This window comes from Arachis hypogaea, chromosome 17, assembly GCF_003086295.3.
Source record: "Arachis hypogaea cultivar Tifrunner chromosome 17, arahy.Tifrunner.gnm2.J5K5, whole genome shotgun sequence".
Taxonomy (NCBI): domain Eukaryota; kingdom Viridiplantae; phylum Streptophyta; class Magnoliopsida; order Fabales; family Fabaceae; genus Arachis; species Arachis hypogaea.
This window is the reverse complement of record NC_092052.1, coordinates 11069422-11087110: the sequence shown is the minus strand read 5'-3', so window position 1 is coordinate 11087110 and position 17689 is coordinate 11069422. Positions and strand designations below refer to the sequence as shown.

General features: G+C 45.6%; 4 protein-coding genes and 1 long non-coding RNA gene across 7 annotated transcripts; 1 reads left to right on the top strand and 4 right to left on the bottom strand.

The window, feature by feature from the left end:
- Positions 1 to 3098: 3098 nt before the first annotated feature.
- Positions 3099 to 4907, bottom strand: LOC112762790 (uncharacterized). The gene is made up of 2 exons (XM_025808630.1): positions 3712 to 4907; positions 3099 to 3531 (listed from the first exon to the last, which is right to left on the bottom strand). Exons 1-2 carry the CDS (start codon positions 4905 to 4907, stop codon positions 3099 to 3101), a joined length of 1629 nt encoding a protein of 542 aa, XP_025664415.1.
- Positions 4908 to 6937: 2030 nt separating this feature from the next.
- LOC112762789 (uncharacterized) lies at positions 6938 to 7888 on the bottom strand. Its single transcript, XM_025808629.1, has one exon. It carries the CDS (start codon positions 7886 to 7888, stop codon positions 6938 to 6940), a length of 951 nt encoding a protein of 316 aa, XP_025664414.1.
- A 2625-nt stretch (positions 7889 to 10513) lies between these two features.
- LOC112762523 (FRIGIDA-like protein 1) lies at positions 10514 to 12458 on the bottom strand. Its single transcript, XM_025808387.3, has 3 exons — positions 11981 to 12458; positions 11407 to 11570; positions 10514 to 11323 (listed from the first exon to the last, which is right to left on the bottom strand). Exons 1-3 carry the CDS (start codon positions 12456 to 12458, stop codon positions 10742 to 10744), a joined length of 1224 nt encoding a protein of 407 aa, XP_025664172.1. The 3' UTR covers positions 10514 to 10741.
- A 305-nt stretch (positions 12459 to 12763) lies between these two features.
- Positions 12764 to 14750, bottom strand: LOC112762524 (uncharacterized). 2 transcript variants are annotated; one of them, XM_072222422.1, is made up of 2 exons: positions 13559 to 14750; positions 12764 to 12911 (listed from the first exon to the last, which is right to left on the bottom strand). In XM_072222422.1, the coding sequence occupies exons 1-2, from the start codon at positions 14748 to 14750 to the stop codon at positions 12856 to 12858; spliced, it is 1248 nt and encodes a 415-aa protein (XP_072078523.1). In that variant the 3' UTR covers positions 12764 to 12855. The 2 variants fall into 2 exon arrangements, with proteins under 2 accessions (XP_072078523.1, XP_025664173.1); XM_025808388.3 differs by having other exon boundaries at positions 12773 to 12911; positions 13541 to 14750.
- Positions 14751 to 15201: 451 nt separating this feature from the next.
- Positions 15202 to 17410, top strand: LOC140180875 (uncharacterized). Of its 2 annotated transcripts, none has more exons than XR_011874958.1 (5): positions 15202 to 15388; positions 15475 to 15570; positions 16156 to 16239; positions 16390 to 16839; positions 17005 to 17410. It is a non-coding gene; the product is annotated as an uncharacterized lncRNA (long non-coding RNA). The 2 variants fall into 2 exon arrangements; XR_011874957.1 differs by having other exon boundaries at positions 16132 to 16239.
- Positions 17411 to 17689: the final 279 nt, after the last annotated feature.

The window sequence follows — 17689 nt, the reverse complement described above, 5'->3', positions numbered from 1 at the left end:
TATGGCTAACCGACCCGAAGGGATCCGTTAGGGCTCCTTGGGCTTGGGTGGGGCGGTGCCCCGACCCGGCGGCTTCTTGGGCTGGACCGTCAGTCCGTAACAATGCCCCCAACGCGTTAGCCTCGAGGTCCGAGACTCGTGGCTGGGCGCGTTCGTCGTGAGCTCTTCTTTTTCTTGGCAGTTCGTGGGTGACGCTTTGTTTTTCTTCGCGTTTGGTCGCTTCAATTTTCGTGCCGCTTTTTGGTTTTGGCGCTGAGCATTTAATGCCCGTCGCTTCGTTGTTTTGAAATTTTGGGTGAAATGGCAGTTATGCCCCTACCCTTTAGGTGCTCCTCCTCGGCGGTTACTCTTTTCTTGTCTTACTTTTATTTCGTAACCCCCACTCCTCTCTTTTAGTATTCTTCCTCTCTTCTCCGCAAGTTCTTCAGTGTTGCTGCCTCTTTTGTTCATACTGCTGCTGTTGCTTGAAGCATCTTGCTCTTTGCTTTCTTTGCAATCTCCTGTTTCTTCTGGTGAGTTTTCTGTTCGTTCTTCCCTTGTTTCAATTGTTGCTTTATTTCTGGCGCTTTTGCTTTGTTGCATGCTTGGATCTTTTGCGTTTCTTGTTTGTTTTTCCTTTTTAGAGGGGGTGCCACTGGGTTTTTCTTTGGTTTCGCTCGCATTTCTGGGTTTTTCCTGGGTTTTGCTTGTATTTCTGGGTTTTCCCTGGGTTTTTTGCTTGCATTTCTGGGTTTAGGGGGAGATTCGTAGCTTCCTTTTTCTCTTTCTTGTTTTGAGGGTTTCTGACTTCCCGTGTTGACTTTAGTGGTGCCCCTAATGTAGGTATGGACGATCGTCTTGCTTCTTCGAGCCAGGCCCAGCGCCCCCTGGCCGACTTCGTCGACCACTATGCTTGGGTTTCCTCTGACGTGAAGGATACCCCTTCCAAGGTGACTAGGGAAAATCTCCAGAAGTTACGACAAGCTAGACTCTTATTTGGGGGGGTCCCGAGGAGGCGCTCTACCAAGTCTTTGTCCCTGCTGCTCGTGAGCGCGTGTGCCATAAGAATTTGGCTTCCCCGACAGTTGTTGATTGGCTGTGGGTTTACGAGCCTATGTTCACGACTTTAGGGCTTCGTCTACCTTTTTCTCCTTTTATTATGGGCTTGCTGAATCGCTGTGATGTTGCGCCGTCGCAACTTCATCCGAATAGCTGGGCCTCCATTCGGTGTTTTGAAATGGTCTGCAAGTTCCTCGAGCTTCCGATCTCAGTGAACGTCTTTCTTTACCTTTTTCTGCTTACGAACCCTCTAGCCAGGGGAAGGCTAAGAAGGGTTATATGTCTTTTAGGGCCCAACAGGGGCGTAGGATTTTTGGTCTCTTTGAGGACTCCTTTCACGAGTTTAAGTCTAACTTTTTTAGACCGGTAGAAAGGCATCATCCTTTTTGGCTCTCGGCTGAGGGAGCTCATCTGATCCCGACCTATTGGAGCTTTGGTGTGGGATCTGATTATCTTATCAAAGTATCTTATGACTGGTTGAATAAGGAGGATCGTAGCATTGCTGACATTTTGTTGTCTATTTTTGGTGAAAAGAATCTTAATCCTCGCTTGCTAATGGGAGACCGGAAAGCCGGTCGGTCGTATGTTGGTGGGTTATCTCTTCCTTGCACTTTTGTGTTTTCCTTTTCTTATCTATTGACGTCTTTCCTTTCTCTTTTGTTCACAGTTTCTATGGCTGGCGGGAAGAAAATTTTAGCTGACTTGATGAGTCTCATCAAGGAAAATGAGGAGGGTGAAGGTGACTCTCCATCGAACCCTCCAGCGGGCCAAGGGCAGGAGGAGGTTGGTGAGACCGGGGGGAACAGAGATCGGGCGGCCGAGACCGGCCCGGTTCACCAGGGAGATGCTGTCCCTTCCGAGAAGGTTGAGGAAGTTTCTGATGTGGGGGTGGAGATTTTTGAGGACGACTTTGGTGATGAAGAACTGAGACTCGTGGGAAATGTTAAGAAGAGAAAACGGGACACCGGCAAGGCCCTCCCTGTTATGGAGAAGAACTTCGATGCCGGGGGCTTTATCGAGTCTCAATTGCTTCCCGGCACCGAGGAGTATTTCCATGAGGCCGACCTCTCCGGGCAGGCTAGGTGGATCTATCGTAGTCTCCTCCGTGCTGCTGCTATCGCCAAGAAGGTTGAACCTGTCTTGGGGTAGCTATCACGCCATGGAGGTGAAGCTTAGGAACTCCCAAAAGGATTTGATGGATTCACGGTCCCGAGAGGAGTCTCTAAAAACCAAGCTGTCTGACTGTGAAAAGAAAGTTGAGGAGGATGCTAAGGAGATTAATAGACTGGTGGATCGGGACATGACTTTAATGAAGGACCTAAATGCCTCCCGAGGTGAGACTGCAGCCGTGAAGAAAAGGGTTGAGGAGCTGGAAGAGAAGTTGAAGTTGTCTGAGAGTTCGGCGGAGGCGGCTGCTCGGGAGGTAGCGCCCCTAAAGAAGAGAAACAAAGATCTTGCCAGGAGAGCTCGTGATGCCGTTAAGCTGACCGATGAGGGGATAAAGCTACAGGTGGCGGTGCTGGCTCCCGACCTTGATCTCTCTCAGATTGGCGCGATGAAGACTGTGGAAGGTGGGAAGATTGTTGACATCCTTTGATTTGTTAGGATCTAACTTTATTTATTTTGTAATGTTCATCATTTTGGGCCCGTTGGTGGGCGCCTTTTAGTCGTATTTGAACACTTCTTTGTGCTTTTTGTTGGATTTTATTCGGGCCGTCGTGGTCATTGCTTTTTATTCCGTATGTTCGGGCCGTCGTGGCTTTTTTTGCTTTTGTTCGTTTATTATCGTTTTTGCTTTCCTTTGGGCCGTTTTTTGGTCCCTTATGGTTCCCGGGGTGATCAGTCCCGGGTCACCGTTAGGTCGACCGTTTCACGCTGCGTTTTATTTGAGACTTGGGATAATATGAACTTGCAAAAGATAAACTTATCATACTGTTAGACAAAGGAATTTGTAATGCATAAACAAATTTAAACAAAGGTAGGTATTCACATAAAGCATAAAAGAAATCGTAAAAGCGGAACATGGGAACGGGGGTTGGGGTCACGTTGGCCGCCCCTTCTTACGAGTAGAACCTTCTGAGGTTCGCCATGTTCCATGTTGTCGGTACTTCGTTCCCGTTCAACCTTTCTAGCTTGTAGCTCCCTTTGCCGAGGACTTCTTTTATACTGTAAGGTCCTTCCCAATTTGCGGCTAGCTTGCCTTCTCCTGGTGTCGATGGGCCTATGTTGTTTCGTCGTAGGACCAGGTCGCCTTCTTCCAGGTTTCTTTTCAGTACTTTGCCATTGTATCCGAGGGCCACTCTTTGCTTGATAGCTGCTTCCGCCAGGTGCGCCATTTGCCTCGTCTCGTCGGCTAGGTCTTTTTCAACGGCCTCGCTGCCCCCACCGAGGAGCAGCCTTGGACTCGGTTCTCCGATCTCGACTGGGATGACAGCGTCGACCCCGTACGTGAGTCGGAAAAGGGTTTCCCCGGTGGATGACTGGGGGGTGGTCCTGTACGACCATAGCACTGGGGCTAGTTCTTCTGCCCATGAGCACTTTTTCCCCTCGAGTCGTTTTTTCAACCCCTTTAGGATAACTTTGTTGGCCGCTTCAACTTGGCCGTTGGTTTGAGGGTGTTCGACTGAGGAGAACTTTTGCTTGATCCCTAGTCCTTCCAAGAATCCTTTGAACTTCTTGTCGGTGAACTGGGTCCCGTTGTCCGATATGACGGCTTCCGGTATCCCGAATCTTGTGACCACTTGTTTCCACATGAACTTTTGGCAGTTCGTTGCGGATATGCTGGCTAGTGGTTCTGCTTCTACCCACTTGGTGAAATAATCTATTGCTACTATTAAGTACTTCACCTGCCCGGGTCCTGGGGAAATGGGCCCAGGAGGTCGACTCCCCACTAGGCGAAAGGTCGGGGGGCCAACATTAGATTGAGTTCCTCTGGAGGCGCTTTGTGGAAGTTGGCATTTTTTACATTTCTTTACGAATTCCTGAGCATCTGACATCATGGTGGGCCAGTAGTATCCTGCCCTGATGATTTTTCTTGCTAGAGATCTTCCCCCGATATGGTGACCACAACACCCCTCGTGTACCTCCCTCAGGACGTAGTCTGTCTGGTCGGAGCGCAGGCATTTTAATAGTGGTTGGTGGAGCCCTCGCTTGTACAGCTGTCCCTGTATGATCATGTACTTGGGGGCCTCCCTTTTGATAAATTCCGCCTCCTTTTGGTTGGGAGGTGTTTCTGCGTGCTCTAGATATCGGGAGATCGGGTCTAACCACGAGGGCGGGTTTGGAGCTTGGGTTGCGCACATGACGATCGCAGGTTCTGTTGCCAGCCCTTGAATCAGAGATCTGTTCCCCGTGCCGGGTTTAGTGCTTGCGAGCTTGAAGAGGAGGTCGGCTTGGGTGTTCCTTTCTCTAGGAACATGCTGGATTGTTACTTCCTTGAAGCCTTTGCATAGTTCTTTTACTTTTTTCAAGTATTTCTGTAGCAGCGCATCCCTGGCCTGATAGCTACCGTTTACTTGGGAAATGACGACTTGGGAGTCGCTGTTGACTTCCAATCTTGATGCTCCGATTTCTTTGGCTAGCATCAGTCCCCCTATCAAGGCTTCATACTCGGCTTGGTTGTTGGAGACTGGAAATTCAAACTTGATGGATTGCTTGAAGGCTATACCAGCCGAGTTCTCGAGGATGATTCCAGCTCCTCCGAACGTTTGATTGGATGCTCCGTCAACATGGAGCTTCCACCGTGTGTTCGGTACGTCGGGTGTTTCCCCTGTGACCTCTACGAGGAAGTCGGCCATGGCTTGGGCTTTGATTGCTTGCCTTGGTTCATACTGCAAGTCGTATTGGGATAGCTCTACTGCCCATGCCATCATCCTTCCCGCCAGGTCGGGTTTCTAGAGGACTTGTCGAATGGCTTGGTCGGTCCTTAGGATGATTGTATGTCCTTGGAAATATTGTTTTAGCCTTCTTGATGAGATTAGTAGGGCATAGGCTAGCTTCTCCAGCTTTGTGTATCTTGTTTCTGCCCCTTGAAGTGTTTCGCTGATGAAGTATACTGGTCGTTGGGTCTTATCTTCCTCTCTGACTAGTACTGCGGCCATTGCTTGCGTGGTCACGGCCAAGTAGAGGTATATGGGCTCATCTTTCCCGGGTTTGCTAAGTACGGGAGGTTCCGAGAGTATCCTTTTAAAGTGCTCGAATGCCTCTTCGCATTCCTGGGTCCATTCAAAGGTGATTCCTCTCTTCATTAGGTTAAAGAACGGGGCGGCTCTTTCCGCAGATGCTCCGAGGAACCGAGATAGGGCTGTGAGCCTCCCTGTCAACCGTTGTACGTCTTTGATGCACCCAGGACTTGTCATTTTGAGAACGGCTTCGCACTTATCCGGGTTGGCTTCCACACCTCTCTGGGTTATCATGTATCCTAGAAATTTTCCTGCTTCCATGGCGAATGCGCATTTGAGCGGAATTAAGTCGCATTTTGTATTTCCTTAGTGCCTCAAAGACGGCCTGTAGGTCTTTTATCAGTTGGCCCAGTTCTGCCGTTTTTACGAGTATATCGTCGACATATACCTCCACCGTCTTGCCGATGAGGTCATGGAAGACTCTGCTCATCAATCTCTGGTAGGTGGCCCCTGCGTTCTTTAGTCCAAAGGACATTATTTTGTAGCAGTAGGTGCCCCCTGGGGTTATAAACGCAGTTTTGTCCTCGTCAGGTCGGTGCATCGGGATTTGGTTGTATCCGGAATAGGCGTCCATGAAGATGAGAAATCGATATCCCGCTGCCGAGTCTACCAGAGTGTCGATGTTGGGGAGGGAAAAATAGTCCTTGGGACATGCTTTGTTCAGGTCGGAGTAGTCTACGCACATCCTCCATTTCCCACTGGCTTTCCTGACCAAGACAACGTTGGACAGCCATGTCGAGTACTCGAGTTCCTTGATGAACCCTGCTTCTAGCAGCCCTGTTGTTTGCTTAGCGACTTCCTCAGCTCTTTCCTGCGACATCTTCCTTCTTCGCTGGGCTACCGGTTTGGCTCCGGGTTTTATGGCCAGTCGGTGAGACATGACTTCGGGGTCCAACCCCGGCATGTTGGATGGGGTCCACGCGAAGAGGTCGCTATTTGCCCTTACGACTTCCATGAGGGGACTTTTTAGTTCATGGGGAAGATTCCTGTTAATGAAGGTGAATTGCTCTACCGACTTTCCTATCTGAAATTTCTCCATGTCTCCCTCTGGTTCAGGTCTTGGTTTGTCCTCTATTCGGGCGTCCAGGTCTGCTAGGAACACGCCAGCTGCTTTTTTGGACTCTCTCCTTAAGGAGAGACTGGCGTTGTCGCAAGCGACTGCCGTTTCTAGGTCTCCCCTTATGGAACCAACCGTTCCCTTGTCCGTTATGAACTTCATTGTTAGGAACTTGGTGCATATTACAGCTGAGAACTCGTTGATGGTCTTCCTCCCTAGGATGATGTTATAGGCAGTGGAGTCTCTTAGGACTACGAAATCTGCCATAACCGATCTCCTGGCATCGCCAGTTCCTAGGCTAATTGGGAGGGAGATCGTCCCGTCGGGTTTGATAAAATTGTCGCCGAGTCCCATGACTCCATGTTGGTGATTTTAGAGGTCGGATTCCTTGAGTCCTATGGCGTCGAAGACGTTTCTGAATAGGATATTTGAGTCGGCAACCGTGTCGACGAGGATGCGCTTGACCAGTCCCGTTCCAATCATTGCTGTGACTACCATGGGGGGGGGGGGTTCTCGGGAAGGTCATTGAACCATTTGTCTTCTGGGCCAAATGATATGGTGGGGGGCTTCCTGCCGGTAGTGGGGCTCTCTGTTGAGATGGAGAGCACCCGGGAATCTTTCTTTGTTGCTGATTTGGACTTAGGGGGACTATCTCGTCCAACTACGACGTTAACCACAAAGGCTGGTTGTTGGCGTCCCCTGTAGGTTCTTGCCTAGGCTTGACAGCCCGATTTCGGTCTTCCTCGGAGCATTCTCTTTCCCGTCTCCTCGGCTCCCTAATGAGCCGGGAGAACTCGTTTAGTTTCCCCTCCCTGATGGCTTGTTTCAAGGCATCTTTGAGGTCAAAGCAGTCCTGGGTCTTGTGACCAAACCCTTTGTGGTAATCGCAGTAAAGGTTTTTGTTGCCTCCCGTTCTCTCCTTCAGGGGTCTTGGTCTGGATAGGATTCCTTTGTCTGCAATCTGCTGGTAGACCTCTACTATAGGCGCCGTGAGTGGCGTGTAGTTCGTGAACCTCCCTACCCGTGGTTGCTTGGGTAGTTTGTTTGGGGTGTTGTCTCTAGGAGTTTCCTTGTACCTTTCAGTCTGGTGCGTATGCCGAGGTGGTGGGTTGGGTGGCTGCCGTTTATTGGCCGCCACAACCTGGCTGACCTCTTCGTCATTGATGTACTCCTTGGCTATGCTCTGGATTTCTTGCATGGTCCATACAGGCCTGGTTGTTAGGTGTTTCCTAAAGTCCTCATTCAATAGGCCGTTCGTTAGGCATAGGCTGGCGACCGAGTCCGTGAGGCCGTCGATTTCCAGGCACTCGTCATTAAACCGGTCCAAGAACTTCCTGGTTGGTTCGCCGGGTTTCTGGGTGACCCCTAACAGGTTGATCGGGTGTTTCGCCTTTGCTATGCGCGTCGTGAACCGTGCTAGAAACTTCTGGGAGATGTCTGCGAAAGTCGTGATAGATCCTTGTGGGAGAGTGTTGAACCACCGGATTGCCGGGCCGGCTAGTGTTACAGGAAATGCCCGGCATCTGACTTTGTCGCCTACTCCTTCCAGATTCATTCTTGCTTCGAAAGCCGTGACATGTTCCTGGGGATCCTTGGTCCCATCATACCTCATGTCCGTTGGCTTATCGAAGTTCCTCGGGAGCCGGACCTTGAGGATTGAGGGATGAAAAGGGGTTGCCCCTATGATGATGGGGTTTTCTCTCTTACGGTCCTCCTCTTTCTAGGACCCCCAACGGCCTTCCGACTTGCTTCGGGTGGGTCTGGAGTTCGCTTGTGTGTGTGTCTCTTCGCGCCTTGTTAGGCTTTTTGCTTGGCTGTTGTGTACATGTGAGGGGGAGTGGGTGCGTGCGTGGGACTGGCTAGCGCCGCCGTGTGAGTGGCCGGCGTTTCCCTGGGATTGGTCCCTTGCCGCCAGCTCCCGCTCCAAGTTCTGAACCCTGTGCCTGAGTTCTTGCATGATCCTGGCGCTGTCGGCTCCTGTCCCACTGAAAGGACGGCGCCTCTCGGGGGTTTGGGTATACATTTGGTTGGGCTGAACGGACGGCCTCGGGTGCTCGGCGTTCCGGGCCGTCGATCTCGCTCTACTCAGGCGGGCTCCGCCACCTTCGCGGAGCTCCTCTGAGGTGATGTGCCGCTCCATGTCTGCGTCGGGATTCCCACAGACGGCGCCAATGTTCGGTACCTGGGGTTCTCGGGTAATCGGGTTGTCGATGAATGGTGATAAGGAGGGAGAGAGATCCGGGCGAGTGCAAAGCGGGTACCGGCAACGTTGGGGAACGAGCAAAGTGAGGGGGTGGCCACCTGCAAGGACACTCCGACGATCAAGTCAGAGTCCGTACTGAGGGTGGCAGAGTTAGGTAAGGATGTGACGTACATTGGGGGGAGAGCTGTCCTTTCCCCTTATATAGCGTGTTGGGTGGGCCTAGTGGTAGCTTGGCCCATTGGTGGAGAGTTTGAGCTGTCACTTTCCACGCATGCGGGTCGTCCGTACTGGGAGGTCGGTAACTCGAGTACCAACCCTGGGGGTTCCGACCCGGTTAGTGGTGTGATTGTGAGGTGGTTGGTCTCTGGGTCGGTTATGGCTAACCGACCCAAAGGGATCCATTAGGGCTCCTTGGGCTTGGGTGGGGCGGTGCCCCGACCCGGCGGCTTTTTGGGCTGGACCGTCAGTCCGTAACACTTTTCTATACCAAAGTTAAGCATTCAATTAGTTTCATCTGAATGAAATTTTCTCACATACGATGCAATTTTTATGGAACGCATTGAGAATACATCTCAACCATATAATTGGAATAAAACATAATCCAAAACACGTTAGAAAACGAGGTCTCTTACGTGTTACATCACAAAATAAAAAGGATCAGCATTCACCAATGTTCTGAAGAAAGGTAGGAGGAATAATCTACACAACATCATAATAATAATACAGACACATCTTTTCATAGGGTAATAGATCACTATATAGGTACAACAGTTTCAAATTTCTCTCATACATTTTTATCTTTCTTCAACTTTTAACTATGCAAAGGTAAGACTTGATGCCAGTATATCATGAAAAACAGAAAAATGTATGCAGAAAAACATAATGGAATAACAACTCCCTAAAGCTAGTCTTAATATTAGAGTTAAGAATCTCATTTGGTTAAAGCTTAATTATTTATTACTTATTTTTATTACTGAAAAAGGATAAGAAGGCATGGTCTCGGTCCAAATTCAGGGCAATCCTGCAAGAAGCTTCCAATACCAAAAGTGTCATTGAACTCGAGCCATGTATTTGCCATGGATGGACCATAGCCAAGTGAGCCAACTCTTGTTCAATTAGATTCATTATGCTCAAAACACATGCTTGGTAATGACACCTTTGTGATATCTAAAAGGCTATTGAACAATTTAGAAACAAAATGTTATCTTATTTCATATTGAGCAACTAGAGGGGGAGTGAGTATAATTATACTACACCTCACGGGTTAGTGTAATTTACCCAATTTTTTATTGTCTATTATGACTATCCTCAACTCTATAGACTGACTCAAGACAGCATCAAGGAGGGCAGCCCAAGGTTTAAATCCAAAAATATGTGATTGATGGTAACCCAAACATATTACAATTTGGGCTGCTATCTAGAAAAAACAAGGCCTCAACTATTAGTCTATTATAGACCAAAGCATAGACAACATAGTTCAACCAAATGCTACTAGCTTGATAACATTGAACATCAATTCATTTACATCCTAATCCTACATCTACAAAAGCTAGAAGTTACTCAATTTGAATTGGTTCTGCCAGTGGCACAAGACCAATGAGTACATAAATCATGTATTATATGTCAAAGTTGTCAACAGATTACTGCAAGACATAATCTATACATACATGTGGTTTTCGTAGTGAAGTGAAAACCATAAGCACTCCTCAATATCAAAAGCCCTTAGTTAGGTCAAATTTCAAAATATAGAATAAGAATGAAGTTGTATTTGGCTTGTGATTTAAATTAATTTAATTTTGCTTGAAGTAATGCATGATCTAAAAGCTTAATAAGGAAGATTGTTAAAACAAAGTGAATATTTTCCTTAAAATCATTATAATCCCAAGCATACTAAGTAAAACCCTAATTCAGGGATTCGCAAGGAAAGCTACAACTAAGGAAACTTTCTATTTGAGAGGCTTTTATTTTCCAAACCATTTCTTAGCCGAAAAAAGAAAAAGCAAGCTAGGGAGTGGAAAAATGCAACCACCGAGAAGTCTAAAGACCATAATTCAAAATTTAACCTAAAAGGAAAACTGTAGACGTAAAATGTTATAAGGAATAAAAATTGTGAAACTAAACATTCCCTTGCAAGTCTTAATTACTGTATCTAGTTCTTGTCCGATGACCACGGAGGTCAACAAAGCAAGCAACGCTATCATAACCAAATTCCAGCAAAACAAGTCACCGAGAAACTATAATACCAAAAAGAAAGCTCTTGGTCTACTGGGGATAAGATGGTTGGTAATAATGTTGCAGACCATAACCACCATAGGCAGAGGCAGTACCATCATAATAACCAGATGGTACATGTGGCTCGGAAGAATTCAGATGAGAACCACTTTGACCAGGGTTCACACTGGGACCCATTGGGACACCAGCAAGACCATAAGGCCCAGTTGAAGCACCTTGGTAAGGTGAGATGCTTGGGGCTGGGGCCACCATGCCATAAGGCGTGGCTCTCATGTATGGATTTGAATTTTCTGGCAACAAACCTGTTGAATGGAAGTGAGGTTGTTGGTACTGATGGATGGTTGAACCAGCACTGTTGACATTATTCAGGACTGCTGCTGGCCCAGCTGGAGCAGACATTTGAGGACGCTTGTTTCCACTATGTTGCTGCTTGTGCTGGGGAGGCTTTCTAGCAAAAGCTGGTGTGGAATGCTTTACATTTGGCTTCTGCTTCTTCAATTGCTCTATACGCTGTTCAAGGCCTGCACGGGGATATTCAGCATCAAGGTTATGATTCTCGATAACCTTGATTACTGATTTCAGCGCGTGGATTTCTCTAGCTGTGATCTCACCCTGTAAAAACACCATAATAAGTGTAATAAGAACCGACACCATGCACCATGCAACACAATCAATCAAGGATGAGGCACACATACCATTGACTTCCCTTCCTCAGAAAGTCTTCGAGCAAGTTTTTGAGACTCACTGAGATAAGCTTCCAATATGGGAACCGGTTGTATCTTATCAGTAAGGTTAAACTCAAAAACATACTTCACAGCCAGAATATGTTTGCCCTTATCTATAAGCTTCTGAACAAGAGCTGCAAAACACACATACACAGTGTCTTCCACATTAAAAACCACCAAAATGGTGACATTGGAAATCCAATATCAGTCCTGTTACCATCTCAAATTACAAGCTCACATCCATTTTCCAAAAGCTAAAGGAAACAATGACATACACAGTTAGTATTACTGCAACTACTGAAAATCTAACGTGTTCCACAACCTATGATGCCCAAAAACTTGATTTTTGTTCAACTATGCATATCGTATGTGCATATGCATCAAATACTAACATTTTATACTTCTTATATTGTCAATAACTTTTTCATAAATTTCAGAATATACCTATGGTACCATATATGCAACATAGTATACCACTAGTTTAAAGCGAAAAATGGAAACAAAACACAATAAAAAGCCATCGGAAGCTCGAATAAAACCTCACCGGGAACCTTCTCGGTCAAACCAATGATCTGGTACAGCTCAGGGAGCTCATCATTAGCAGCAGCCATAGCCGAGAAAGTGGCAAGCTCATTCAGTGTCAGCTCAGGAAGCAAACTATAAGCAGCCGCAAAATGCAAGAAAGCCATTGCGCCCACTGCATCACCACCAGCACCATTCTCACTCACCAAGCTTCCTTTCCAATCATCAGCAATCTTCTTCGCCTTCTTCTTCACTTTGTCACTCAGATTGGGACCCACAGCCCTCAGCTGCTGGAACAACACATTGCAACTCCTCTTCATTTTCTTCATTTCCAAAGTATACCTAGCCGCAACTTCACCACCAAAAATCCCATCCATGGAAGCCAGAACCATATCAGCAGGATCAGGTGCAAGCTTCAACGCAGTCCTAAGCTCAGCCTTGATCACAGCCTTGTCCCTCATATTCTCCCCAATGTAATCCCTCAATGCTTTCCCATTCATGCTCTTGCACAATGCACATAGCGCTTCGGCGTGGCTCTTCGCACCAGAAGGAACGTTCTCGGTGGTGCGAATTGGACCTGAAGAGGAGGAAGGATCGTTGGGTAGTGAGGGAAAGTGTGTAACTTTGGGGTTTTGGTCAGAGGAAGATGGTGATGGTCAAACGATTCCTATGAGGAAAACATGGGGCTGTGTGGATTTCCATTGTCAATTCAATGCAACAAAAATGTCCCTCAACAGCAATATCCATCTTCTGAGGCTGAAGACAAGTTTGGATTTGGTTGGAAACCAGTGGCAATAGGATATGCATGTGGAATGGTATTTGGAATTGGCTTGGGATGCTGTGTTTTCTCAATTGGAAAACCTCAATGGCTTGTGATCATCTTTGGAGGCAAAAGAATTAAAAGGAGGAGCCGTGGAAACCGGCGTGCAAGAACAACTTAGTGGCCACAACTTCTGCATGAGAAATCTGTTTCAGGTTTTTGTTGTAACATAAATGTGCAATAATTAAGTTTGTATGTTATGCTGCTGTGTCTTTTTATATTTCGTTTGAGGCTTTAATTTGGTTGTTTCTGTTTATGTCTTTTTATATTTGTAAGTATATTGTTACATATATATGATGCTGCAAGTAAATTATGATATTTTTCTTTTTTTTCATGCATATCTAACAACACTCATTGATTTTGCTTCATTCTACTGGTTAAGTGTTCCAACTTCTAACCAAGCACACATTTGTCAATATCTTAAGAAATCTATTTCTCTGTTTTAATTTAAACTTGGCCATCAAGACTCAAAACAGAGAAGATTATTGTTATAAAAACAGATGTATTATAGTGATGAGAAGTTGAAGAAAAAAGCAAAGTAAGAAGCAGTTTTTGCAAATCAATCTAAAGCTCAATTATAGGAATATTGGATAGTAGCAATAGCAAGTTATAAAATGATCAAAACAGAACGCAAAAAGAATAACAAAACAAATTATGCTTGATACAAAATCTGCCAGAGGACTCAACAAATGAAAACAACACATGGCAGCCACCAAGAGTTAAATCAAGCAGTGAAATCTAACAGTAAATCCTAACAATAACCTTAAGCAGCCTTCTTACTTTTCTTGGCCCTCACTTTCTTTTTCAAATCAGCTTCTTCTGACTTCAATAGAGATAGTTTCTTCTTGATATTCTTCCCCTTCTTTCCTGAATCTCCATCCTCAACCTGTTTACCACTTCTCTTAACAGATTTTTTCAATTCTTTGACACTGCTCAACTCACTCAATGCCCCTTTCTTCCTCTTCTTATTCGCCAATTCTCCACTACCTTTTCCAGCGTCCTTTAAATCTTCCTCCATAACAACACCACCACCATCATCCTCACTACCTGCCAAATCTTCAACATTATCCTCACCAACTTCACTATCCATGTATCTAACTTCATGAATCCTCCCCTTTTTCTTCTTCACCGCCTTCGCGCCACTATGGTCTTCGCCCTCTTCCTCCTCCTCCATCGTCTGCTTCTCTTTCTCCGCCTCCTCAACCTTACTTCCCTCAATCCTCAACTTCACCTCCGGAACAGCCTGGAAAACAGGCAGCGCCAGCGACTCGTAAAGCTTAACATGCAAGGACCTCACATTCGCCCACTTCTTCGGCACAACCTCAACAACCCCCTCAATGGCAGCCATCATATTCTCAACAATCTGCTCGCTCTCCATGGAAACCTTGGCAACCTTCACAACACAACAAGTCCCCGTTCCAAGAAACAGAAGCGCCGACGAACACGCCTTATCCACCTGCTCCTTCCAATTCTTCTTAGTCAAGTCCACCTGCACCGGCACCTTCTTCTTCTTAAAGAATTTCTTCCCCAACAGCCTGGGCATCAAAGGCACCACTCTCTTATCAGCGAAAAAAAGATCATATGAATCACAGAGCTTCCGCTTCGCCTCAAAAGGGCGGTAATCGGAGGCCAGCTTCGACAACCTGAGGACCTTGGAAACGGCGACGTTATCGGCCTTGATCTTCTTTTGAGCTTCTTGTTTAGTGAGTTTGGATTTGGACCTGTCGTCGATGATGAGGCAAGTTTCGTTGAAGGGAGAGAGGAGAGAGTGGGGTAAAGGGACCTTGTAAGGGTTAACGCGGGATTTGTGAGGGATGGTTTTCAGAGTGACGACTAAGTAAACGAATTCTTCGTCGGCGTCGAAGAGTTTGGATTTGTGAGACTCGGAATTGGAATCTCGCCACTTCAGGAGAGCCTCCACGGCGTTCTTCACCGTCTCGGTGGGTATTCTTGGAGAGGCTGCGGAAGCCATTTCGGAGAGAGAGGAAGAAGGAGAATGGGTGCGGGGCGGGTAATCAGGGTTTTGGATTTTTGCCTTTGAGGTTTTAGAGGGAGTCTGAGCTGTTTTTTTTTTAAAAAGAACAAATTAATTTTTCTCAGTTTACTTTTTCCCCTTTCCCCCCTTTGGCCATCAAAATATCATATCAGAGAAAGGTTTTGCCCCTTGCCTTCGCAATTCATCTTCGAATTGTTCAAAACCCTAACCTTAACACACCCACACTCACACTCACTCACCATCACTCACCGCTGCCACCACGCTCCCTTTCACACACACACACACCCCCCCAGATCCGAGAGAAAGTGTGAACCAGAGGGAGGAGAGGAGGGAGACGTTGATGAGAGGGCGCTAGCGAGAGAACAGAGAGTGAGAAGGGGTCACCGCCGCAACTCCGCTGCAGCCGCCGCCATCGCCGTCGTGGAGCAGGGAGCCCGGAGGAGAGAGAGACGATTCGCAAACGAGATGGAGAGAGAGGACGAAGACGCGACGCAAGAGAGAAGGAGGCTGTTCCGCCGTGCACTGTCGTCGCTCCTGGGGTCGATTGAAGCCGCCGCCGCTGCTAGGACTTGCCGTGCTTTTGTCCTCACTTTCGGCTTCTACGATTACTTCCTGTCCGTACTCCTAACCTCTCACTCTTCAACTTTCATTTCATTGTCACTTGAATGTCAATTTCAATTTCGATTCGATGTCTCTGTAGGCAACAATATATTTTCGTCTGTGGTTGAACTCTAAAGAGCACATTGAATCATGATTGATTTAACTTATAGCTCATGCTGAAGAATTGAGGCAACTGGTTAGTGTTTATCTTATTGGTGCTGCATACATTACATGATTTGAGTTATAATTTTTTACTGTTTGTTAGCTTGTTGTTTGAGTTAAAATTGTCATTGATATAATTATTGGTGGGATTAACTAGAAACGTGTAAAATGCCTTTGCTTTGTTTTGTTAACATTGATCTAAGAAATCTTTGCATTATGGTTCGAATTTTGTTAGACAATATGTTTTATCTTAGGTACACAAGCTTCTTGGCAGTTGCTGTTGGAATTGTACTCTTTCTTTTGGTGGATTTTTTGCTGTTCTAATATGTTTCTTTTTTTTTTTTTGGGGGGGGGGGGTGCTAATTCTGATTTTTATGGTTTTTAATTTTTGTAATTTCTATTTCTTCCTTCGTTAGAGTTTGCTTTTTGATTTTATATTTTGCATATTGCTTCATCAGGGTTTGTTGATTTTCCTATATTTTGCTGATTGAATCCATATAATTACCATAGTTTTTTTACATGTGGTAGCTTTATCTGATCCATGTGGCATTACTTGCATTTTGCATTTCATGATTTGTTTGTATTTCTTCTTTAGATGACTCCTATCCTTTCTCTCAAGTTCCAGTGATTGCTTCACGTGTTATAAGTTGTATATGATGCCATTGGAACTCTAGCTGAAGCTGTTGGTGGGGAGCTGAATCAGGTATGTTATTTTTAATAGCTTCCCATGGAAGGGTAAGCAACCTTCCCTACATAGAAGTTTCTTTTTCTCTTTTTCTCTTGAATTATTTTTCTTGCATTCTTTTGTGTCTAATGAATTTCCATACGAAATGCTTCTTTCCTTGTTTTGCAGCCTGTTTATCTTGACATTCTCATGCCACCATTAATAGGGAAATGGTGGCCCATGAACATCATGATGACAACGACGAGGAGAAAATGACACCGTTCTTGGTGGCAGCAAAGTACGGCATAGTTGAATTGGTGGAAGAGATTCAATCCAGGATACCAAGTGCCATCTACAACCCCAACTTAAGGAAGCGAAACGTGTTACTGGTAGCAGTGATAAATAAGCAACCCCTTGTCATTGAGAAATTGAGGAAGATAATATCGACTTCGAAACCAAAAGTTTGGGAGAACATGGTGCTGGCAACAGATTATAAGGAGAACACAATGTTGCACTTGGCGGCAAAACAGCCTCTTGGCAAGGACAGTGTCTCTTGAACGAGAAGATGAAGATGATGATAACGAGGAGACCAAGTCTGACAACCAGGACTCAAAAGAGAACCAGATTTTTAAACTCGAGGTAATCAATTTGTTGCTGCCTGAAGATTCTCACTCAAAATCTTAGCTTGTGTTTATTGAATTTAGAGTGTGTGGAAATAAGCAAGTTAAATGATACTGCAAAACTATAGTAATTTTTTTTCACCCGGTAGGTTTATTTTGCAACTATTTTTGTATTTTGCTGCAGATACTAGCTGGAAATGCCAGAAAAGTGAGCGCTGTTCGGTTCGAAAGGATAAATGGTGAGGATGAGATGTTGGAGGCCAAAGAAGTAACTCACTTTGTCCCTAAAATTGTGAAGAGAAAATGGAATAATGGTGAGGACTCGGACGATGCAGACTACGATGGAGATGCATTTGCGAAGAGACCGCAGCACGAGATTTCTAGCGACTATATAGATGATCAGGAAAATTCTGACAGAGATTAAGGTTCACTCTTTTCATTTTTTGTTCTTCTTTAGATCTATTTGGCATGTTTTGGTGCCATTTTTGCAACACCATGTAAGATGGGAAGGTACATATTGAAAATGAGAATCAATAATGTGAACACATTCATAATTTTGTTCAAAAGAGAATGGGGGGTGTTTACACCAATAAGCCTTGTAACTCAATTGAGATTAGCCCTTTTTGCAAGTTTTGAAATCATGGGTGTGATGATCATCATCATAATGAGGGATTGATCTTCTACTTAACTCCTTTATCATTTGTTTGCACATTTAATGTCAATGTACCACCAAAAGAAAACTCAGGTGAAAATTTTCATGAATTAGTTTCATGTGCAAACTTACCCATCGAATTTATTTATGAAAAGTTTTCTTTTTTTTTAATCCGCTAATCAAGAACTTTTTTTTTGACAAAAATTTTATATATTAA